Genomic DNA, 25957 nt, shown 5'->3' on the forward strand with positions numbered 1-25957 from the left:
GTCCCTTCATCACCAAAGTCTTGTTTGAATTGCCCTAATAAATGTGATCCTCCATGTCAACAACAATCTCCACCAAACCCTACTTATGAAGCTCCACCAATACTACCATCGCCGACATCTTCCGGTTACTCTATATATGGCTCACCACCACCACCACACGAGAAAGGAGGACAGAGTAACAAATGTCCTCCTACTTCTGGTGGTGGTGGTGGAAATAGTGGTGGCGGTGTTGAGTGCTGCACCCCACCACCACCCTATTACTATACTTATAATGGTCCTCCAAATGCTTATGCTCCTCCATATGCCTATGGTGGTTATGCACCTCCAAATCCTTACACCTACGTGCCTTATAATGATAGAGGTTTTGTTTCAACTCTTGTTGTGCCGATTCAACTTCTCTTGATCATGATGCTTTTCTCTTCTCTTATTTTTGTCTTCTAAAATTTGGCTAGGTTATTTATTTTTTATTGTCCTTTTTAATTAAGTTGTATAAGAAATAAAAATCAATGATCATTTTGAATTGGACGTGTAATAATAATGCTTATATAAGATGTTGTCAATATTTTGTAGTTTAATTTTGTATGTGGTATATGTTCCATGGCAAGAAATTAGTCTATACAAGTTCATATGTATCCTATTCATATTACTGTTAATTAATTAAATTATGTCAACATATGAATCTTTTTTCTTTAACTAAATTACTCGCATCAATATTTTAATTAATTATTATCTTCATATGCGCGAAGATAATAGTGAGTTTCAAGATAATAGATGGAGGCATATGAGGATGCCACGTTGATTTCATGAAAGTGTGTATGTGACGTTGCTAGAATCATCTACCGACAATCCTCCTTAATCTCTTCATGGCTTATATGCAAACCTGATTTGTATTTATATGGAACCACCAAATGTGTTAGTACTCCAAAGTATATATACGATGATGATCTCTGTCTCAAAGATTTATACACTTTTTGAGAGTAAAACTCATTTTCGATCTCTAACCATTCACAAAAAAGATTTGGCGTTCTCCTGACAATTAGAAAATAATAATGCGATTCTTATCCAGTTTTTTTGTGTGACCGAAAGAATTCTTTTATCGATTTTTGAGTAAAAAATAACTAGAAGTTCTAATAATCAGGGAACGTCGAAAAAGTATTGCGATCACACGAAAAAATAGATAAAACCGTGTTATTTTCTAATAATCAGAAAACACCAGATTTTTTTCATAAATAGTTAGAGATCGAGAGAGGTTTTACTCCACTTTTCAATTATCTTTAAGCGGACAAAATTGAAAGAATGTTAAATATTTCTAGAAATAATTGTTTTTCTCAATTTTGATACCAGTACACAACTTTATACAGGCAAGATAAAGAACGAAACGAAAGTCAGTAGGGAATGTTAAATACAATTTTCTTTTTCAAAAATTATTAAAAGAATTAAAATTGATAAGAATACTAAATTTTGGATTTTAATTCAAAAGTGCTTTTACAATCTTATATAATTCTACAACAAAAAGATTACCAATTTCTTAAATATTATGAACACAAGCTTAGGTTTATCTTTGATAAGCCCGTCAAAAATAGATTAGAATTTATCAAACCAGTTCATTTATCCGTTTTATTTTATTTTTAGAATCAAACTCGTTAAAATTTCGGATTAAATAGGCTGATTAACCCGGGAAAAAAAAAGTTAAACGTTTTAGTTCCAGGCTAAACGAATGGGCGGTTTAATTATTTTATATATTTTTTCATTAAAAGTAATACTTTTTGTTAATATTTTTTTTCGATCAGACTCGAAAACTCAACCCATTAACCAGAAAAAAACACAATTTATTTAAGATTTTTGACCTAAAAGTAATACTCTTCAGGCTAGTCATAAATAATCCGAGCTAAAAAATGACGCCTGTAAATAAAACCAGTTTAAATGGGCTGAATTGGTCCGTTTGACAGCCCTACTTTCAACTCATAGTAGGTAACTTCCTCTGTTTCTGCAGTGTGTCTTGCAATTTTTTCTTTGTTTTTTTGAGATTCATCAATTTATTCACTGAAACGTTTTTCCCATGAAGCTTATACTAGAGCCTTTTAAAACCTCTTAGTGCTACTGCTCTTTCCCCACATCAACTTAGAAAGGTTAACAAAACCTATATGCATCATGAAACTGTTTGAGAATGATGGAAAAACACAATGCATTACCAGTTACGTTCAAAGGTGTATATATGTTTTGTTGGAACTTGGAAGATAAGATAAAAGTAGGGTGGAAACTAGTTTGGTGTATAAAACTCTCATTCATGAAAAGACTTTCCCTTGTTATTTACAAGCAATCCCCAACTTTGGTCCTTAGAAGATTAGCACAAGAAAATTATTCCAATACAATAATCCACAACTGCTTAGTGAAGAGAGGAGCATCAAAATCAATCCAATATCACTATACTAAACCGCTTTAGAAAAGTATCACCCTACATCTGTTTTCTCATCTTCTCCGAGTCAAGCTCTAAAGTGATATCTGAAATTAACCGCGTGTACTAAAATAGTCTTTGAAATCACAGTTGTACTAATTACATTATTGAAAATAGCAAAAATGCACCAAGTTAGTTCTTAATGGCATGATAAGTTACTTACTTGATGGAAAAGAGCGAAAAGACTAACATGGCGTACTTTTGTCAATTTCAGATATATAATTAGTTCAATTGAAATCTCGAAAACTATTTTAATGCATGCAACTAATCTAAGATACCACTTTGGAATTTAACTCTCCCAATGCCATTAATAGAATATTCTAATACTACACTACACCATTCTAAAAGATATCACCCTGGCCTCCTCAAACATAAGAGCACGAGATATCTCATTATAAAAGTGCTAAAGAAGCAGACATATAAAACCGAATTCAAGACATTGATTAATACAAGTTTATCATTGTCTTATGATAATTTTGTTTTGCCAGCACCACCCTTTGAGTTTGTATAGCCTTAAGTGCTTAACATCCAATCCATGATGCTTGTGATAAGTATAATTCCTTATGCTAGATACCTTAACTCTAAAAATTAGCTATTAATATAACCCAACATTATTTTCAAAAGCTGCACCATAGCTTTGATTTTATTTGGACTAATAGTCATTGATAACCATTTGATCCAACATGTTCCAAATACACCAAGAACAAAATCCATGCTAAGAAATTTCCAATTTTACAAGAATACAACAAATCCAATTAAACATGTTTTGCATAACATTCTAGCATAGCTTAATCACTTCCTAATTAGCTGAAGTTGAAAGCTTGAATCAATAAGGTTTGCTATACAAGTAAAAAAAATGAATCAAAGGTAGGAATATGATGAGTCATAGAACTTGCCTATCAGCAGCATCAGCAACAATGGGCAATCTTGGAATTTGACCCAACAAGCAGGAAGAAGAACCATAGATCAAAGACACCAAGAGGAACAAGAACACAGTGCTATCCAAGCTCATCATCAAATCCAAACCAAAACCACTCCTTGGATTGAAAGTCCTCTCCAAAAGATCAGGGAAAATCAAGAGCACATCAAGAACAATGGCTTGCATTGTGTTGAACCTCACATACCTACTGAAATTTTGGTTCCTCACAACAACAAAGTAAAGTGTCAAAAATACAAGGAACCCATTAAAGGGGAAGCTTTTGAAAACCCTAATAGCAGGGAACAAGGGTTGAACAATGGCTTGAACAGGATAGAACTGATTGATGACATATTTACCATACTGAACCCCATCAAAGAAAGGGTAGAAGTAGCAGAGTGCAGAGATCAAACGGTCAGGAGCATCTGCTGAATCACTACCGTTGGATTTGGCCACTGTGAGGGTTCTGAGTTCATTGGTTTTTCTGATGAATCCCTTTGGAAGCAGCAAGTTTAGATTTTTTGTGGAGGAATGAAGGAAGGAATAATGAAGAAGTGGTTTTTTGTTGTGTGAGAAAGTGAGAGAAGAGAGGAGGAAGGTGGAGCTGGCCATGGAAGAAGAAGAAGAAGAAGAAGAAGAAGAAGAAGAAAAGTTTTGGTTTTTGGGGCCAACGAATTTGGAAGAGAAGATGAGGAAACCAGAGAAGAGAACAAGGACACGATAGATGAAGAAAAAAAGATGAAAAATTATTAAAATATTTAAATGAAATAAAATATCTTTTCTCTTTGGAGTTAGGAAAACGTGGATTAATAATAATAATAATAATAATAATAATAATAATAATAATAATATATTTCTGCTATTCAATAATATGTTAAAAAGTTTAGTTAACGGGTGGTTAAAATGATTATTTGTAAAAGGAAAAGTACGTGGAACCAAAAGGGATCAAGGGATCAGCCAAAACATAAACAAAATCACATTATACTTAATTAATTTAATTTTATTTAATTTTTAATATTTGTTATTAATTACCGTATCAGTTTTGAAATCACCCCTTCACTAACAAGTTGCAACAACCCAAAATCCACTCCTGGAATCACGGAACATCTCATCAAGTCCAATTCAAAATTCAGCTTCCTTTTAGTGAAGCCCAGTTCAAGGTTTCTCTTTCCCTTGGTGATGCAATTCATCGTTGTAGGATATGGTTTGGATGTCTGGAAATTTGAAGTGTGGATCGAAGGAAGTAGAGAAGTCAGGGACATTAGGGAGGGTGGTCTTGAACAAGGGTAGGTTGGAGTCTTCGTGGAATCCAAGGTCTTTTATGATGGAGTCCCAATCAAGATTGTACAGCACATGGTGCTCCAACTGGTCAAGACCTTCTTGCTGTGTGTTGGGTGCAGTAGCCACCAGCGCAGCCTTCTTAGGGGTGGGGCAGGTCCAGCACCAAAAAAATATTTATTTAATATGAAAAAAAATATCTTAATATTTAACAAAAGAAACATTTAATTATATTTTAGCAAAAATAATTAAATATTTATAAAATTTAAAAAATATATGAAATTTTTAAAAAAATAGATATTCACATTTGCAATACAAAAAAATTCGAAAAATATATAAAAGAACATCCATTTAGTATGAAAAAGAAACATTCTGATACTTAGTAGAAAAAACATCTATATATATTAACTCGTAGAGATTTTGAATTCATCCAAAGATTTTTGGCTAGGTTTTGACTGATATGCTTTTGGTTCCCTAGCTTTACTCTTTGTAAAATTATTTTAAACGATTTATTTTAATAAATGTATATAACAAATATAATTAAATTCATTTGTATTTCTAAATAAATTTCGTTTACAATTTAATATATATTTTAGAATAAATATGTTAGCTAAATTTTATATTAAAAGGTTTATATATTTAAATGGAATCTAAAAAATACATTAATTCTCAAACATATGAAGAATTCTTCTTTTCTTTATAAGTATCATATATATATGGAGAGATTATTATACCAGCACCACGACAAGTAATGAGTCCTTTTATATTTTGGTAATTTTTTTTTTTCATATTCAACGACACTTGATTTAAAACGATGATGAGTCAATTCATCTCAATTACATTATATTATTTTGTTTTATCATATGTAAATTATTATGGTAATTTTAATAGGCTAAATGACACTTCAATATAATTTCAGAGGAATGTTAGGGCCAATAATATAAGTGTTTTGTAATCATTAATTAATCATTAATAATATTTTTAATAATAGTGAAAGATTATTCATTTTTATTTTGATACTTAAATGTTAATAAAAAATTACAAAAATTACTAGTCTCTTATACTTTTCTATTATTTCATTTACAGTAATTATGTTAAGATCATTAAAAAATATTTTCTGAAAAAATATATCATCATCCTCTTCAAAAGATAATTCGTTATTAGTTACACATTTTTAATTGCATATTTGCATCCAATGTGAATTCTCTTTTCAATTTTCATAGATATTTTAAAATGCAACTTTAAATTAATCATCTTATAAAATATTAAACAATACAAATAAAATACAAATTAAAAATAAAATAAAATGAAGCACTTAACGAGTCTCCAAAGAATAATGAACGAAAAAAAGAAGAGAACGAAACAACGTAACATGAACCGCCATGGCTACATGGCCAAAACGAGAAAGACTGATAAAGCAAACAAGGTAACAGTAACACCCAATTTCGAACCCGAACCCTTATGATTCTCTTCGTCATTTTCAGATGGCTCTGAAATCCCCGTCGGAGAAGAACTCGCCGGAGCTGGAATCCTACTCTCTCCTGCATTTGGCGCTGGCACTGGTTCGGGTGTGGGGCCACTCTTTGGAGTCGGAGAATGAGCCACCGGTGACAGACCACTCTTTGGAGACGGAGGATAAGCTACCGGTGCCAGTGCCGGTGTTAAACTATGGTTCTGACGGCTGGGAGCCGGAGCCGGGGAATGAATCGTCGGAGAAACCGCTGCTGGTGTTGTTGCCGGAGACGGTGACGAAGGACCATATGAAGGAACCGTCGGAGTGGCGGATTTCGGCGGTAATGACGGAGACTTCGCAGGGGATGGGTGATGATATCTCGGAGAGTGCGCCGGAGAAGGTGACGGAGAATGGTGTTCATGGTGGCGTTTTGCTATAACAAGAGAATGCGAGAGGAAGAGCGAAACAATCAAAGAGAAAACCGCCACAATATTAAGACGCCGCATCATCATCGTAAGTGAATAATATGAGATTTTGGAACAAAACAATATTCGTAGAAATCAAACGTGTGTAATGTGTCTGTGTCTGAGTGAGAGTGTTAATGTGTATATATATAGGACTTAGTAGGAGAGTTGAACTTGAAACGGGGTGAATTGAACGTTGAAAATTGGCAATGGTTCGGTTCATGGATCAATCGGTGTGAATTATATTTGGAAATAAAAAATTCAAGTCTCTGATTACTTGCTTGATTCTCTCCATTCATATCTCTGTTTCAAATAATTTTAATGACGGTGATTTATCTTCATCAATGATATGAGATGGATCCAGCAGATTATCTCTTTTTCTTCCACAGAACTTGTATCGTACAATTGTTTTTTTTTTTTTCCTGTCATTTAAAAGAGGTAACTCCTCTAAGTAATGCAAATATCTATGGAAAAAAAAATTCGATACCTATTTTTTTGTTTCTATCTATGATGCACGACATTGGCACTGGCACTAACACGACACGTATTATACGGGATACACCGACACGCAAATTTTAAAATTTTACATGACATGAAAATATGTATATATATAAAATATAAATTATTTGTTAAATAAATTATAATGATATTTTAATATTTTATTGATATTAAAATTTTTAATTATTTTTAATGTCTTATTTTAATTATATTAAATATTTAAAATATTTTTTGTTTTAATAAATAATAACATATATTATATCTAAATTTATTTTAAAAATATATGTTAAGAATAAAACTGGATACGCTGACACGTGATGGTATTTAAGTATGGAAAATAATTTTTTATTTTTTATTAAGACATGATTAAATACAACAGACACGTATATCGTAAATGTTATATTTCAAAATGTGTTCGACACATGAATACAATACTCAACGAAGTATGCGTGATTTATAGGTTTCTATATTCCTTTATTCTCGTCCTTTATCATTTATATCTTTACCATTTGGACATATTATCATGTATTTGTCTTCAACTCTAATTACCTTTTTATTTAATTATATATATATAAAGCATGTTTTTTTTTTTTGTCTTGTTATGTTTCGTTTTTGTGGATCATCTTTTGTGTTGTTTCTCCGACTCTAGCATCTGTTTGGCCCATGCAATAGAATTGGAATTGGCCCATCAATTCACCTTACATAGTCCTTAAGATTATGAAACAGACAGTCCAACCCAAAACGAAGATTTTCATAAACAGATTTATCCCATCAAACCAACTTGGGTTACTCTAGTCATTAATTTACTAGTCTACTTAATTAAGTACTAAAGGCTCTAATCTCATTTTTTATATACAACAAATTATTAATTAATAACAAATCCTTAAATAAATCTTTAATTTATGACGAATTAATTATTAGTATGATAAATTGAGAAATACCATAGGATAAGATTTCTACCTCCAACCAAAAAGACAATAAAATTAGTAGAACTTAAAAGTGAGTAAACTATTAAATAGTACTCGAAAGTTCATATTGCTAATAAAATAACCCCAAAAAATATTAACACGAATAAACTTTCGAAAAATTTAAAATACAACAAAAAAAATAATATTAAATATATATTTAAAAAAGGTTTTACAAATTAGTTTTTGATGCAATTTTTTGTAACCTTTATTAAAAAAAAGTTATTTTCATCTTTAAAATTTGGAAATTTTATGTTAAGTAAATTTTTTTAAAATATTTTTTATTGTGAATCACCAAATTTTTTTTGAAAAATTAAAAAAAATCTAAAAATCAAATTTTATTTTAAAATTTTTTATGCACTTTTTAAATATTTATTTAAATATTACCACAAAAATTTAAATCTACATGAATAAATTATCTACTAAAAACAAAAAAAAAATTATAACATTTTTAAATTTGTATGAAATTATTTTGTCAATAACATATTACAAAATTTTTTTTAACACTTAATTTTTCAAGTAATGAATTGATAATTAACTCTTAAAAGATCTAGTCTCACATACTTGTACATTGATGAAAACTTGAAACTCACGCAAATGCCTCTATCTATCACGGATTCATGGTATCACATATTTCATTCCTTAACTAACTATCTATGATGCACTGACACTGACACAGACATGGGACACGACACGACACGGAACACGCGGATACATAAATTTTAAAATCTTATAAGATACGAAAACACGGCATATATATGGAATATAGAGTATTTTTTAGATAAATTATAATGAATTTTTGATATTTTATTGTTGTTAAAATATAAAATATTTTTTAACTGTTTTTAATGTCTTTTTTTAACTATATAAAAGTATTTAAAATATTTTTTGTTTTAATAAATAATATATATTATTTTTAAACTCATTTCAACGATATATGTTAAGAATAAGGCTAGACACGAGGACACGTAATGGTATTTAGGTGTGTCCAAGTGTGTCCGAAGAAGAATTTTTTTATTTTTTATTAAGACACGGTTGGACACGGCAGACACGCGTGTCGGACGAGTGTCGATGAGTGTCGTGTCCGAAATGTGTCTGATACGCGAACACGGTAACTCATCGAAGTGTCCATGCTTCATAGCTAACTATATAAACAAAGGAATGCAAGTATAACTTGATGGCTTATCAATGCTCTAAAAAAAGAGGTTGAATCCAAAGTTGTATTTTAACTTTTTTACCAAAATTAATTGAATCTTAAATGCTGCAAGACTCAGGTAAAAAGACAGGATGTTTTTCGACGAAATGCTCTTGATTTTAGGAGGACTATAATGAGGAGGACGATCTACTAAAAAAAAGTTTTCAGAGATATTGGTTCGAATCCAATTCGTGAGAAAGGATGGGAAGGAAGAGAGTAAGCAAGTTTCCAGTCTCAAAAAAAGGGAATCTTTTATTACAATAGAAATAAAAGTAATATTGATTATTCAATAATCGAAGTCGATTTGCTTTAAAAAAAGAAGATATCAATGAACTTTTATGAAATGGTTTCACGAGATTCAGCCAATTGTTCACCCTTCTTATTGGATGGCCGTGATACTTTTAAAAAATCGAAATTCTTGATCAATGGAAGAATAATATCACCATATTTTTTCAATAAGATACCAAAGTGAATGATTGACTCATTCTATACTAAAAAGAATTGCAAGAAATCTTTTGAAATGTCTATTAAAATGATTATGGAGGAGACATTTTAATTTTATCTTATAAAAACAAAATAAAAAATAGAACAGAGAATAAAAATTTGCACCACCATAAATCTTTATTCATCCACTTAGTATAATATGGCATATATCAAGTCTTTACCACAACAATTATATAATTTTAAAAAATTGCATACATTAATTTTCTAAAATTTTTTATAATTCTATTAAGAAATACACAAGCTTCATACTAAATTTGTCATCATTAAGCTAACCTAGCTTAGATTTGGATACTAAATGTTCTCCTAATTTCGTAAGAAAAATCTTTAATATTGATGACACAAAATAGAAAATACATCAAAAGAATTTGACATTCAATAATTTTTTTTAAGTAAATATTTCTTTATTTCTTCTCTTAATGGTTTTTATTAATGCCTCAAATATTTGTATTTTACCATGAAAACAAAGAAAAATAAACTAAAAAAATAACATATTTAATGAACAAAATGAAGAAGAAGATGAATGTGACAAAAATACTATAAAAACACCAAATTTAAATTTCTTACTCTTTATCTTCAACTCTTGACCGAATGTCTTTTTTATTTAGGTGGATTGCTTCCAAAATTTGAAACTGTCTTTTGGTACCATATATGAGCATAAAGGACTGTGTTGAACTTGCATTCTTCTTCCTGAATCAGAGTATTATAGCAGAAATAATGGAGGTGCTAAAAAGCAAAGAAAAATATTGCGATAGCAGAAGATCATGGATAGAAGTGCGTTGTCCTTACTATTTCTTTTTCTTTCTTATGTTATTAGCACTTTATCCTTAGTTGTGCTAACCAAATCAGTATCATTGATCTTTTCTTTGACTCAAAAAATTGATCTTTTTCCTCCATCAAATTTTAACAAAGAAGCTTAAAACTAACAAACTCACTTTCCCTTCTTGTTTTTGTGCTATACCCAAATGGCTGAAGTTTAATTTGACTAATATTCAGATTTCAGATAAATGCTTGATGTCCATGTCTATGTAATTACTGCAATATCCCTTTATTTTGTCCAAATATTGATTTGCTTTATTTTTTTCTTGGATTATGCATATATTTCATTAGAAAAGTGATAGGATGTCAGCAAGTTTTGTAATTTGTAGTCATCAATTACTCATTATTAGTGTTTTTAATTGTGTGAGATTTTATTCAATAGTGTGAGATTACTTACTTGTCTTTTATTGGTTAAGTGCTCAAAATTTTAATAAAAATACTGTTCCTAAACTTTCTCATTTCATTTTAAGCCGGCATAAACAACACTCGTCAAATATCACTTGGACTTTCAAACTCAAAGACTTATAGGTAGCGTTTGTTTTGAGGTACTGAGACAGAGACTTGAATGACACTCAGTATCATGTTTGTTGGTTTAGAGACTGGTATTAAATTTTCTGTCTTTGTCTTTAAAATTTTAGTATTTCAGTACTTCCAAAAAGTAGGGACACAGGAGACTAAAATTTTTAGAAATTGTGACCGAAATTTTAATAACATTTTATACCTAAAATACTCTCATTTCAATTAATTAATTATGATTTTACCCTTTGTGCAAATTAAATTAGAGCTTAATTCTTGTTTCAATTTTTGTTTCCCACTCTGTACCAATAAGATACTGAGACTTATTTCAATCTCTATCTCTTAGTCTCAGTCTCTCAGTCTCAGTTCTGTCTTTGTCTCTCCACCAAATGCTACTGTATAGTTATCATTATCAAACTAATATTATTGTTTCTCAAACTCAATATAACTGTTACATGTTCATCCTTCGAAATTGCAGTTAGGAACACATACCCGCAAATCTAAGTGTTTATTGGCAACGACATAGTACAGAGCTAAATAAATACTCATGCTGTCAAATTTGTGTAGCTAAGACCCGAATATGTTAGATTCACACAGGTCTCATATATTAAAATGTACAAACTCCGCCGAAGCCATCTAGATCTGGATCCCACAGAAACCAACCAATGCGAATGCAGAGGCATATCTAGCTATTTATGTTTGCATGTCACTTTCAGTATGTTATTCAAATTTCAATTGATATGCTTTTAATTTCTCTCTTATCCAAAAGAAAAAAGGTTATAATTTCTCTTACGTATATTGTAGCATACTAGCATGTGAATGAAGGAATAATAAAGTTAGTCATCGTTAGTTGCATGAACCTTTTTTTAACCTTCCAAATATTCTCCCTTTTATTTTTCCTTTTATATATTCCAAAGTCGAGTTTTATAGCTGAAAAACTACTTCAACCAATCACAGTTTGACTTTTATGTTCTCATTTTACTACTCTCATTTTATCACAAAAATTAGTTGAAAAAATGATTTTTGTTATTTTTTTTCTTAGTACTATTATTTATAAAATTTTGATTTAAAAACTACAGGCATAAGCCTTTGATTTGTCGTCTTCGATTCATTCGCAATGGACACAAACTCAACTTTTCAAACCGCAGTCCCACCAAAAAAAATAAACGAAAAAGATTTTCAAACCTGAGTCTTCATTCATCTAATACCAATATAAAACAGTAACAACAACTGATTAAATTATTATTATTATAACTAGTAACTAATTGATGTTAATGGACAAGAAAGAACTTACAACTTACAACATCAAGCCATGTTTGGCTTCACGAGTGTCACTCTCTTACAATTCATACTGATTAAAATATTTTTATTATTTTATTTTTGGTGTAATATAGAATTCGACTCAATTTAAGAGTTTTTAATACGAAGTCCCCCATTCCCAAATTACCTACCCTATACAATACATTAGTTTAAAAAAGTTCTTGCGGATTAAAAATGGAATATTAAAAATTATAAAAATTAAAAAGGCATGTCCAAACACGTCACAAAATAAGAAGACCACGACATCTATCTGGGTCTACCTGCATTAGATCCAGCACCCGGATAATTGGGCCCACCACTCTTACCCATAACAGGACCACCACTACCTCCACCACTCACAGCCACTTGATGAAACGCACCAGAGCCGTACACGTGTCCCTGGTTCATCATCATCCCCATTGCGCCACCACTACCACCTCCTCCGTAATCGTATGCGGCGTTGACCCCAACCGCGTCCTTGTCACGCGCCGCAACGCTCTTCTCACCTTCCATTTCCCTGAACCTCTGAAGATAAATCTTGAGCGGCTCCACGTACTCCTCGAACCCTAGCGTCGTCATCGCCCAAAGCAAATCGTCGCCGTTGATCGTCTTCCGCTTCTCGCGCTGGCACTTGTCGGAGGCCTCGCCGGTGATGAAGCTGATGAACTCCGAAACACACTCCTGCACCGTCTCCTTCGCGTCCTTCGAGATCTTCGCGTTCGCCGGAAGCGCCTTCTTCATGATCCTGCTCACGTTCGCGATCGGTAGGAACCGGTCCTGTTCCCGCGGCGACAGCTCGCTGTTATTGTTCCCGGCGTTCTGCGCGCCTCCTGACTCGTTGTCCGAGTCCGCCATTAACCTAACTCACTACTTCTCAACTCGGTTTCGAATCGTTGAATCGCTCTGATTTGCTGGATTGGATTCGAAAGAAGAACCCTAGGAATCTGAAGCTGAAGCTCAGTGATTGGATTATTCAATGACCGAATTTTCTCGAATTTTTGAATGTGCGTTGACTTGAGAGTGAAGGAGAGGTTTTGACGAATTGCGGCTCAGTGAAGGTGAGGTGGAGGATGGTGACTTGGTGAGTCAGTTGGTGGTGGTGGCGGCGGCCGGGGGCGGCGGAGAAGGAGGAGAAAGAGATAGAGAGAGTGAGGGAGTTGGGAGTTGGGGAGTGGGGAGTGAAGGAAGGGGTTCGTTGAGTTGGTTGGTTAATAAGGGGGTTTATCTGGTGGACACGTGGAGCGTTCTGAACCGTTGTTAGTCGATAAGTGTAAGCTTACGCGGACGGATTTTTATCCGTTGGATTGGGTGAGGGACTGAGTGATCTTCACCGTTCATATGGTATCTGCCACTTGGTCTGACTTGGACTCTCTAATCACCCTCTCCTTTTTCTTTAAATTCAATATTATTTATTTGAACAGATATAGAAAATTAACTTTTAATTAATATTAATTAATTTTTTGTCATAAGATTTCTCTTAATTTAAATTTTTTGAATATTTAGGATTAAAATATAAAATCTTAAAAGTTAATTGATATTACAAAAAAAAAACCATTATCTCCTAATTCAATTCTATTTAAGCTAAGAGACCAATAGTTGTTTTCTTTGATTTGATTCTTTTCTGATAGGTAGAGAGTGCTGGGAGGTACATGCATGAATTAATCTTTCTCTGCTCATTTTTAATGGTTCATACTTGGTCAATGACCAATTAACTTTTCTTTTCATCATATCTCATACAAAAATAAATATCTTAGGTGGAAACCCTTTTATTCTTAGTAGCTTCCTTCAATAAAATAATGATTACTTCGATCAACCCTTATTTTTTTTCCTCTATAGAAATTCATGTGCAGTCGACTTCACGTGAAGTTGATACTTAAGATCAATTAGATGATTTGACTAATTTTATTAACTTTTTATCTAACGACTCTCATATATTAACTTTACGTGAAGTCAATTTCACCTAAATTTTCACATTATATAATTCGTCTATTTTTAGTCTAGGGTATTTTTCTAGAAGAATCATAAATTACAGCGTGGAGTTCAGCATATTGCTGTGACATCTCGCAATAAGACAACTCTAATTTACAAACAGATTTAGCCTAATCTCGTTATCTCAAAGCATAAGATCTTACGATGAATATTATATATTCAAATGCAGCCAACTTAATGCATATAATTGCGTGGACAAAACTAAACCATGTATGCCCCAAAACAAGTATTAACTATTAACCATTATAACTTCTTTTGTAAGCCTGGGTTTTCATTTTGGAGCTTTAATTAAAGACATATGATAAATTAAAATTCTAAAATTTTAATATATTTATTATTTATTTAATTATTAAAATAAAATATCTGAAAAATTTGAGAGGGCATTTTGATTATGATTAGATGTGTCGGTGATACATGAGTTAGGACTACTTATAAGGAGTGTGTCTTTTAACGTTTTGTGTCTAGCAATCAAATCAAATATTAATCCATAGATATATGCATGCTGAGAAAGTTGGCAAAAGTGCATGTGTGAATTATTCATTGTAGGGCATAAATAAAGATCACCAAGGACGTGGAATAATGAAATGGATCAGAGAGATCGTGATTATATCCTTAATTTCCTTGTCAAGTAAATTTAATTTCTTCTTCATGATTGTACATTTGTGTAAACAAGATATATATGTATCTCTACTTTCACTTCAAAAATATGAATTGCGTGGCTAAAGTTGTTTTCGATGAGAATAAAATTATTCTTTAGAATATTTTGTAGGCTGCTACTCACAAATGATGATATCTAATCTGATCCTTGTGCACATATTCTTCTAGTTAAAGAAACTTAACACTTACGTACACTATATGGTACTGTTTTAGGGTCTTTTTTTTTTCTTCCGAAATTTAAGGACTGTATTATTCTATAAAAAAATCTCAAAAAAAAATACCTTTATTAAAATTTAGCAAATATTTAATTATTAAAAAAATGTGTAATATTATATTATTAAATGTAATTTTATGCTATTAAAAATTTTAATAATAGTCAATTAATAATTATAAATTATAAAATATGCTGATTCTCTAACATTACTGTTATTCTATAGTAAGATTGTTTAAGCAATAAAATTGTAACACAGTTTTATATTTAGTGTTTAAAATATTAAATCCAAAATATTTGATTAAATTATTAGTTCAACCTTAATTCTTAGCTTGTGTTTATTTTCTTTAGTGTTTAAACTGACAGGTATTTTTTTACCCACAAAATTTGTCAATTTTAGCTTTTTTTTAAGAAAAAAGTATAAAAAAAATTAATTTTTAGTTAACGAATATTAATCAATTTTTTTATTCTAAAATTCTTGTTTTTGTGGAAGATTTAGTATTAATAGTTTATGATTTAAGGTAAAAATAAAAATAATCAAACCAATCAACTTCTTAAATTTTACAACAATGTATTGTCAAATATTTTAAAGAAACTAACTTTTATTTTTTAAAAAAATATAATAAATAAAACTAAACATAAAAGGAATCGCTTCCTAAAATACTATATGAAAAAGAGAAAGGATGGCAATGAATACAAGCCTTTACATTCAAAAGAAAAATCTAAGCCATAAAGAAAAGGAAAAAATCAATCAATATCATACATCATTACACACTCAATAAAAGAAGAAAAGACCTTAGATTGTATATATAAATATAATGGATCAGTTTGACGTGAACGGACCATACGCTTTTATTTCCAAAATATCTCAAAATATCTACAAGCTAGTGGTATTAATAAAATCTAAAATGGGAGTGCTCAATACTGATGATCTTTTTGTATTTGAGTGATACAATGATTTTCTTTTTCCTCATTTTCTTTCTGAAATTAATAATCATTGTCAAAAAGCATATTTATATTTAGAGTAATAAGATAAATAGGTTTCTGTAGAAATTTTGTAATATATAGATTTATAGGTTTTAAATAAAATAAAGTATTAAGTAAGTATTATTTAAGAAAATTTTACGACAAAATTTATAGCGAGGTTTTTCGAGGGGAAAAAAATTAAGTAATTACCTAAAAAATTATAAAATAGAATTATAGATCTCTAATTAAAAAAAATAAATAGTATTCAACATTATATTTTTTAAGAATTTATAAGTATAGTGTTTTATTAAATTTTTTTTAAAAAATTACTTATATTTTATCGAGTTTAATTTTAATACATTGATAGTATAAAACGTTTTACACAATAATCGTGCAGTTATTACAACCATTCTTTTGATGACTATCTACGTAATTAATATAAAAGGTAATTATTTTAGTTAATATAGCGTTATGTGATTAGATATACATCTAAAATAGTTTTACACTCGTGGTGTATTAAAATTAAATTAAATTTTATTTTCTTAAAAAATATAAATCTATCATAAAAATCATGAAAAAGCTTCATATTCTGTTATTCTGTTTATATATGGACCCATGCACAATAATGAAGCATTTGAAGACGAACATATAGGGCTTTGAGGCATTGCAAAGAGGTAGCATTAGTTATAAAATGTGGTCACAAAAACAATGACATTGCATGTAGGTCTCTCCACTATTAAAAACATTATTAGGGATGTACAATGCAAACTACTAGCTAAGTGGGTCACCGACCCATGCATCATTGTTTTAATTTCTAATCTCTTGATGTGATGTCATTTCCTTGTTTCTTTCTTTTCTTGTGACGGTATTCCTTTGTTTTTTCCGCAAATTATCATAGTAATGGCCAAAGCATTTCTAATTATATATATAGTGATATCAAATTCAGTTTAACATTTGCTTCTAATAATAATATTTTAACTCGTATGATAGAATAATCTGTATATAAGATAGAATAATCATGCATGGCGAGGTAATTTTTACGGGGGTCACTCAAATAAAGATGTTTAAAATATTTTTTTAAGATATTTTTTAGTAGTTAAAATTTAACATATATAATCGATTAAATCGTATTATTTTTGTCAAAATTAGGTCAGATAAATTAATTTGATTGAGAAAATGGTAAATCAAATCTTAAACTGATCTAAATTAACATTATTTTTTATAAAAAATAACTACAATATCCTTATTACAGAAAATAATTAAAATACTCATATATATATATATATATATATATATATGAAAATTCTAAATTCTAATCCTATAAGGACAGATAAATAAAGGGCTATAATTTAGAATTATTAAAATTAATATATATAATAAGAGTATTTTAATTATTTTTTATAATAAGAGTATTGTAGTTATTTTTTATAAAAAAATAATAATATTAATTTAGACTAATTCAAGATTTGATTCACCAACTTTTGGGTCAAATTAATTTGTATGATCTAATTTTAATAAAAATAATACAATTTAATCAATTATATGTGTTAAATTTTAATTATTAAAAAATATCTTTAAAAAAAGACGTTTTCAACGTCTTTATATAAGTGTCTCCCAATTTTAATAGTTTAATTTTCTCCTCAAAAGATTTCCTATTATATCATAAAAACAAGTTAAGACGAGAGTAAAGAAAGCTTGGGTTAAAAGTTAACTTATGCTTTTGAGAACATATGGTGTATTTCATGAAGGATTCGAAGAGTAAATAAATAAACATGATATATAATTTTCACCTCTTGGTACTCAATGTGTTGACCTATAACACTTGTTCATATATAAAGAAGTCTAAATGTAAATAATAAATGAGAAAGCTACATTACTGGATAAATTTATCATTTTTTAGCTAATCTTTCATCAATTTTAAACATTAAATATTAAATTTTAAATTCTAAATATTATTTAATTTTAAATTTTAATAGTATAAAATTAAAATATTGACTAATATTAATAGGAAATATTGACCTCTTAATATTTTTCTCAATAAATATAAAGAACTGATTTTTAGTTAGTTAATATAGTTATTTTTTATTGCAAAATTATTTTTTTAATTCTTATTTCTTTTTAGAGTTTAAAATTTAGAGTATAAGATTTAAAATACATAATTTAGAATATATGGATTAATACTTAAGAGTTAAGATTTAATTTATAGTTTATAATTTAAAATTCAAGATTTAGAATTTATAGTTAAAGATTTAGAATATCTGACAGTGATAATTATAACCGACTACTGATATTAGAACGAAAAAGGAAAAGAGCGAAAAAAAGAATAATTAATATATAAGAATAAAAAAAATTAAATACAATTAGTTGATATAAGCTAAATAATAAATAATTAATTTCCTAATTAGACTCAAATGTAAATCATTTTTCATTAAACAAAAAGTTATTCTTCAATATATCAATCATCTTGTGTTATGAATATAAAAGTCAAAGGAAACAGAACTTACCCTATTCTATGAGACTATGACCAATAGTAATGCAAGTTTTGACGAAAACTTTATATAATGATGGGTCTTATTTTATGTATTCTAAATAACGAACCTTACAATATGGAGTCTTTTTTAATTTCAACACTTGATAAATGTAATTATAAACTATACTATATATTCCACCAGTCACCTCCTCAATGCAAAATAACACATTATTATTTTAGATTAAGATATCTAAATCTTGTAATTAATTTGAGGGGGGCTATATAATAAATGTAGGTGCATGGTTTTGGTGCGCCACTAATATAAGTGAAGAAAGCATGGCTATAAACTTTTTGAATTGCTCCACTTGCATTATTGTATTTATTTGAAGTAATGCTAGCGTATAGATTAGGTCAGAAAACAGTGCTTAGAACCCAATAAAAAGGTTGATATAGAAGTTTTAAGCAATAATAATAATCTTGAAATTTAATTTTCAAGATCAGGAGAATGAGTTCACATTATAAGAAAGCAACTCCTCTGTGCAACCCTAATGTGAAATAAACTGTAAAAACGGTTCAAATTTATTATATTACAACCTCGTGATTTCATGGAATAGATTGTACGTAGAAATTTAATACTTTGTGTGTGAAGCTATAATAGATTGTATAGTTGATAATGACCTTTTATTTATTAATTTTTTCCACAGTATTCCAAGGATTAATTCATCGCGATCTAAGCTCTATTTAAAAATTTTTTACTAGCCAATAAATTATTATATGTATAAGATAGAATTCAAATTTTCCTGACACAAATACAAATTGACAAGGAATGAGACAAACTTTTTTTTTTGTCACTCAAGACAGATGAGACAAGTTAATGTTAGTGTATATTTTTTTTTTGGGTCTTGGAGTTACTCGTAAGTCATAACTGTTGGACATTAAACAGATAGAACCTTAGCCCAATACTTTGATAACGTAGCCCGGACTGACCCATGACCATCATCGAAACCAAAATTCAGGACAAAAAACTTTCGTTCAAAATGAAGCATGCACACTTTGCTGACGTGTCCACATGTCGGATACATTTTAGACTACTGATATTTGTTCGATATGTGTGTCTGTCTATGTCTTAATAAAAAATAAAAAATAAATTTTTTTTCATTAGATACGCTTGGACACACTTAAATATTATCACATGTAGTGTGTTCAATCTTATTCTTAATATATATTCGTAAAATTAATTTAGATATAGTATATATTATTATTTATTAAAATAAACAAATATTTTAAATAATTGATATAATTAAAATAAGATATTAAAAATAATTTAAGAAATTAATTTATATTTTAATATCAATAAAATATCAAAATATGATTACAATTCATCTAAAAAATACTTTATGTTTTATATGTATGCGTGTCCCATGTCTTATAAAATTTTAAAATTCGCATGTGGCATGTCTTCCGTGTCGTGTCGTGTCCGTGCATCATAAATTTAAGGAAATAGCTGAGCGACACTTACAAATCGAAAAAATACATAAAATCTAAAACTAATTAACTAAGAAAGAAAATTGATAAGTTTTATGTAAACTTTGGTCTGAGAGGAAGACACAGTTCGATTACAAAAAATTTATAAAACAGAATTCTAAAACTATATGGAAGTGCTGCAACATAGGCAAAAAAAAAAAAAAGAAACCACAACCAGGGAAAGGTGGCACGCGGGTGAAGGAAAGGGAAGGGCGGCGGCTGTTGAAGGCTGCGCATGAGAACGGAGAAAGAATGCAGGGGATAAGAAAATTAGAGAGAAGAAGGAGTGGAAATGCGAACTTGTATTAAATGATGAATCACACTTTTACATAACTGATCTTCTTATATTTATACACAGCTGGCTAACTACTAATTAGCATAAATATCTAACTACTCAAATCAGTTTTTTTTAACTAACTATTAGTAGACTCTCTTGTTAAGTAACACCCTCTCTTAAGCTTGGAGTGCTGACCACGAAGATGTTCAGCTGTCCAAGCTTACTATGGATGTAATGGAAAGGACCTGGTGATAGTGGCTTAGTCAAAATGTCTGCAACCTGCTCATGTGTAGAGATAGGTAGCAGATTAATCACGCCTTCTTGTAGTTTGTTGCGGACAATGTGGCAATCCGCTTCGATATGCTTTGTCCGCTCATGGAAGATTGGATTAGTGGCTATATACACAGCAGACTTGCTATCACAGTAAATGTTCGTTGCCTTCTAAAGTGGTGCGCCAAGTTCCTGAAGAACATAACTCAACCATTGGACCTCCCAAGTTGCAAGCGCCAGCGCCCTATATTTTGCTTCGGAGGAGGAAGCAGCGACTGTAAGTTGCTTCTTACTCTTCCAACTAGCAAGAGATGATCCAAGGTAAAAGCAATAGGGTGAGATTGACCTCCTGGAGTCAGGACACCTTGCCTAATCCGAGTATGAGAAGCCTGAGATTCAAGTCTGATTTGGTTGAGAAGAAAAGCTAAGGCCAGCAGCTGGGGATCCTTTCACATACCTCAATATTCGATGAGCAACTCGCAAATGCTATGTGGTAGGACAATCTAAAAATTGACTCAACTTCCCTATAGTGAAACTTATATCCGGCCTAGTGTTCGAAAGATAGAGCAACTTTCCAATGATTCTTCGGTAGAATTAGACAACAGCTCCCCATCACTCTTACTAAGCTTTGCACCATAATCCATTGGTGTTGGGGGCAGGCTTGCATCCCTCAAAACCTGTTTCTTTAAACAAATCCAGCACATATTTTTATTGATACAAAGCAATTCCTTTCTGTGACCTAGCCACTTCTAAGCCGAGAAAATATTTGAGGTTTCCAATATTTTTAATCCGAAATCTATCATCAAGTATCTTCTTCACATTCTCAATCTCATTAAGATCATCACCTGCCAAAACCAAATCATTAACGTAAACTAAGACTGATGAAAATCCTTTTGGAGTTGATTTTGTGAACAAACTATAATCTGGTTGGCACTGCTTGAAACCCAGCTCCACAAGAATAGATTTGAGTTTTGAATTTCATTGCCTACTAGCTTGTTTCAATCCATATAGTGACTTCTCAAGTTTGCATACTTGCCCTGGCTTTGCATGAAGTCCTTCTGGTACCTTCATGTATACTTCTTCATCTAAGTCACCATACAAAAACGTAGTGTTAACATCAATTTGTTTCAAGTGCCAGTCTTTCACAGTAGCAAGAGCCAAAATCACTCGTAATGTTCTCAATTTAACAACTGGACTAAAGATATCTTTGTAATCAACTTCAAAAACCTATGTGAATCCCTTTGCAACGAGGCGAGCTTTGTAACGTTCCACACTACTATCTGGATACGAGGTGAAGGTGTGGACGACTGGAGAATGACAGTGGTAAGTGATGTGATAGGTGAAGAAAGAAAGCGAAACTATAACCGTAAAAATAAGGAAAATGATAAATGGTGAGGATGGAAAAAAAGAGAAAAGATTAACTAATATATATTTTTGAACATATATTAAGGTAATGAATAGTTTTTATTTATTTAAAAAATATAAGTTTTTATTTTTCAGTCTATTATGCATCTATTAAAATAAAAAATTTAAAAGCTTTTATTAATAATAATTTTGAAATGTATTCTTAAACTACATATTAACTAAACCCAAGTATTATTTCTCACAACAAAAGTTTGTGTTCACTTAATTAAACACTTTCCAAATTCAAGAATAAAGAAAGTACGTGAGTACGAGGTGAGTAGTGTTCATAAATTAATCTTTCTTTTTTCACAAGTTAATCTAGTTGTAGTAGAATTTGTTTATAAATAAACATCAAATTTTTCAGTAAGCAAATAATATTGTTTGATTCCTTTGGACCATTTTTTTAAGTATATAGTATGAAAATTACTCATCCGCCTTTGATTGTTGGTGCTCCAATATTTGCAGAAAGAAAGCTGAAGAATATTATTGGCATAATCAAAATTATTAGGTTCATTTCTTTACATACCTGTGAAATATAAAAATTGAACCTTATTCAATTGTAGCACACTAGCATTGCATATTGCAAACTGCATAAAAATAAAAAAGATAAAGCACGATCGATGAGTGGTTAGCACGCTCATTTGTCTAAGTAAGTGTCAAGAGATTTGAATCTCGCTTTGTGTAAGTAATGACTCATTGGATAGAAATAGACTTTGAGGCCTGCTACACATACAAGTCTTTTTGGCTTACAAGTTGGCACAAGCTCAACAAAAAACACGCATTACACTCCCACATTCAAGAGTAAATAAATGGACGTTATTCAACCACTTCTTGTTTCCAAAACGCGCTACTCACCATGCATTATAAACAACTCTTCTTCTTCTTTCTCCATGAAAATGAGTTTTTTGCCAAATTTGAAGATAATGGAACTTTAGAAATACACCCAAATGATTACAGAAATACACTCAAACGATTACAGAAATACACCCAAACGATTATAGAAATACACCCAAAGGATTACAGAAATACACCTAAAGGATTTAAGAAATACACCCAAAATTCGTTGAAGTACACCTTATGCATAATTCATAACTCTTTCTCTTTCTCCTCCTCATCTTCTGCTGCTTCTTCTTCTTCTTTAAAAACGATTTCAGAGATTGATGTTAAAAAATAATGGAAATCGAGAATAACAAAGAAAGAAAACAGAGAGAAAAGCACGTAAATGAAGAAGGAGAAAGAGAAGGCAAGAAACGAAAGAAAAGAAGAAGAAGAAGAACGTGCAGCAAGAAGAAGAAGAATGTGCAGTGAAAACGTGCAGTAACGGTTGAAGAAGGAGACATAGAAGGCAAGAAACGAAAGAAAAGAAGAAGAAGAGAAAGAGGAAGAAGAACGTGCAATAAGAAGAAGAAGAAGGTGCAGCAAAAACGTGCAGTAATGGTTGAAGAAGGAGAAAGAGAATGCTAGAAACGAAAGAAAAGAAGAAGAAGAAGAGAAAGAGGAAGAAGAACGTGCGCAAGAAGAAGAAGAATGTGCACTTGTAAAGACTTGTATAAAAAAACGCTTGTATGTTGAGAATTTATCATAGACTTTTAGATAGAGCTCGATTTTGCAACGAATTAATTATTAGTTTACCAAATTAGACAGAATATCGTGGGAAGAAAAAAAAAGATAGATAAAGAAAAAAAGAACACAATCTTCATGCACCCACTCAATAATGTTCTTCTTTTTCGGATTAGAATCATGACTATAAACAAAATATCATCATACTATGTTTTGTGGGCTCAAATTTTTTACATAATTAGCTGCAAAAAGATTAAAAAAAAGGACTCCAATTTTCTAATTTAGGTGCAAAAATTAGTAAAGTGGAAAATTTGCTACACAACAAGACCTGAAATAATGGCAGCATAAGATTGAAATATCTCTATCAATCACTAAGAACACATTGATCTGCTCCATAATATGCCAATTCCTTCTTTACTCTAAAATCTTGACATTTGGTAGATCCCATTGAAATATCAATTTCAATTAAATTTTCATCCTCATTTATCTCATTGATTTCTTCTAATAGATCCATTAGACCCTTCTGCTTGAACATGTATTCTGGCAAGAACAACTCTGTCAAATTAGACTCAAATTTTTGCTTAGGTTCCTCAACCAAGTACCTGTTTGGAAGTTTGATTTCAATCAAGCTATCTTCCTCTTCCTCCTCCTCTTCAACATCACTATTAGAAATCATGCCATAATTTTCACTTCTTTCTTGATCATTCTCAAAACTACTTGTACTTTGACTTTCTGAATCTTGATCATCATGTTGTTCTTCATACTTCTCATCAGCATTGATTTCACTTTCTTTAGTAACATCTTGGATTAGATTCTTTTCATCTATGGACCATTTTGTCCTTGTCAATGTGACAAGAAACAAAGTGGTGAAAAGAGCAACCAGTGTTGTAAAAAGAGAAAGAGGAAAGGATTCAAAAACTGAAAAGAAGTATAAGAGTGAAAAGAGAACAAGAACAAGAACAAGAACAAAAGGTAGCAAATAACACAGCTTGCAAAAGATTTGTTGAATTGATACTTTCTCCATATTCACTCACTGAAATTTACTTATGTATGTAGAAACTATGGAAAACAAGAGATGAAGATCTATGGAGGAAGAAAAATGAAAAAAGAAAAAACATACAGAGAAAGTTAAAAAGTACCTGAATTTTTTTTTTTTGTTCAAGCTGTAGTCTTTATCTGTGGTAAAATACATGGTTTTTATTAGCATGGGAAAAAGGAATTTGGGGTGCCAAAAAAAGAGCCTTTTATGAAAAAAGTTGATACCATTTTGTAGAACTGTTGCTAAAAATGTTAAAAAGAAAAGGGAAAGCTAAGGAGAAAAAGGTTTAATTTTATCCACAACAAATGTGAATAAGATCCAAAGGATCATACCCTTTTTCTTCATTATTATAGCTTCAAACAAGTAGTTGAGATTTGGTGAGTTTTTTAACTCTCCTTTTTCCTACTTCTGAGCAACTGTTTGTTCAATATTTTTCTGACAATTAAAACCAAACTGTTTTGGTTATATATATTTAGTAATTGGTTAATGTGAAACTGAGATGATTATATATCTTGGAGATGGCTATGATGTTTGTTTTTCATCGATGTTTGGAACATAAAAGCATTGGAATTATCGAGTGCATGTGCCATTCATATCTGAGTATCCTTCACATGGCAATATAAGTAGCACAGAAACCTCAAAATTGGTAATCTATACCTAAGAATAAGGTCTTTCTTGATTCTCCCTATATTATATTCAGAGTCAAACAAACCAAACTCTCGAATTAATACAATCTTGCATGGCTTTAAAATATATTTAGTGTATTTTCTAAAATTATTCACAATTATGCAACATATATATATGTATAGATATAAGGTGTGTTTTAAGATCTTACAAATATTTTTCAGATGAATATATACATATGGAATTGCATTGCATGATTTCTTTTCAAGACAAGACTTTCACAACAAGCATAAAAAGAAACGTACAAATCCAGAATAATAGATTTCTGCAGCAATGTATAATTTTTTATGTGTGTTGGTCAACAAAGAAATTTACACCCTGCAAATTTTATATTATATATAATAAATGAAATGAGCAATGCAATGCAAACTGACCCATTTTCTATTGTCTTGGGTCTTGAGGGAAAAGCCATGAAGGAGTAACTATTTAGAGTTCCATTTCTATCCTCAGCATGACAGCATGTGATGCATGTTTTGATGGTGTGGAGGCCCATTGTGAATGAAAATAAACTATCCTAATCCATTGTAATAAGAAAGTGTTACGTATA

General features: G+C 30.6%; 3 protein-coding genes across 4 annotated transcripts; all 3 read right to left on the reverse strand.

The window, feature by feature from the left end:
• Nucleotides 1–3066: 3066 nt before the first annotated feature.
• Nucleotides 3067–4147, reverse strand: LOC112701825 (protein TIC 20-v, chloroplastic). The gene has a single exon (XM_025752593.3). It carries the CDS (start codon nucleotides 3981–3983, stop codon nucleotides 3339–3341), a length of 645 nt encoding a protein of 214 aa, XP_025608378.1. The 5' UTR covers nucleotides 3984–4147; the 3' UTR covers nucleotides 3067–3338.
• Nucleotides 4148–12412: 8265 nt separating this feature from the next.
• LOC112701826 (nuclear transcription factor Y subunit B-3) lies at nucleotides 12413–13581 on the reverse strand. The gene has a single exon (XM_025752594.3). It carries the CDS (start codon nucleotides 13212–13214, stop codon nucleotides 12627–12629), a length of 588 nt encoding a protein of 195 aa, XP_025608379.1. The 5' UTR covers nucleotides 13215–13581; the 3' UTR covers nucleotides 12413–12626.
• Nucleotides 13582–23822: 10241 nt separating this feature from the next.
• LOC112701827 (uncharacterized) lies at nucleotides 23823–25475 on the reverse strand. 2 transcript variants are annotated; one of them, XM_072198927.1, is made up of 3 exons: nucleotides 25059–25319; nucleotides 24827–24863; nucleotides 23823–24526 (listed from the first exon to the last, which is right to left on the reverse strand). In XM_072198927.1, exons 1-3 carry the CDS (start codon nucleotides 25069–25071, stop codon nucleotides 24052–24054), a joined length of 525 nt encoding a protein of 174 aa, XP_072055028.1. In that variant the 5' UTR covers nucleotides 25072–25319; the 3' UTR covers nucleotides 23823–24051. The 2 variants fall into 2 exon arrangements, 1 of the variants encoding a protein (XP_072055028.1); XR_003811016.2 differs by having other exon boundaries at nucleotides 23823–24605; nucleotides 24827–25475.
• Between the last annotated feature and the right edge of the window lie 482 nt (nucleotides 25476–25957).

This window comes from Arachis hypogaea, chromosome 7 (assembly GCF_003086295.3).
Source record: "Arachis hypogaea cultivar Tifrunner chromosome 7, arahy.Tifrunner.gnm2.J5K5, whole genome shotgun sequence".
NCBI lineage: Eukaryota > Viridiplantae > Streptophyta > Magnoliopsida > Fabales > Fabaceae > Arachis > Arachis hypogaea.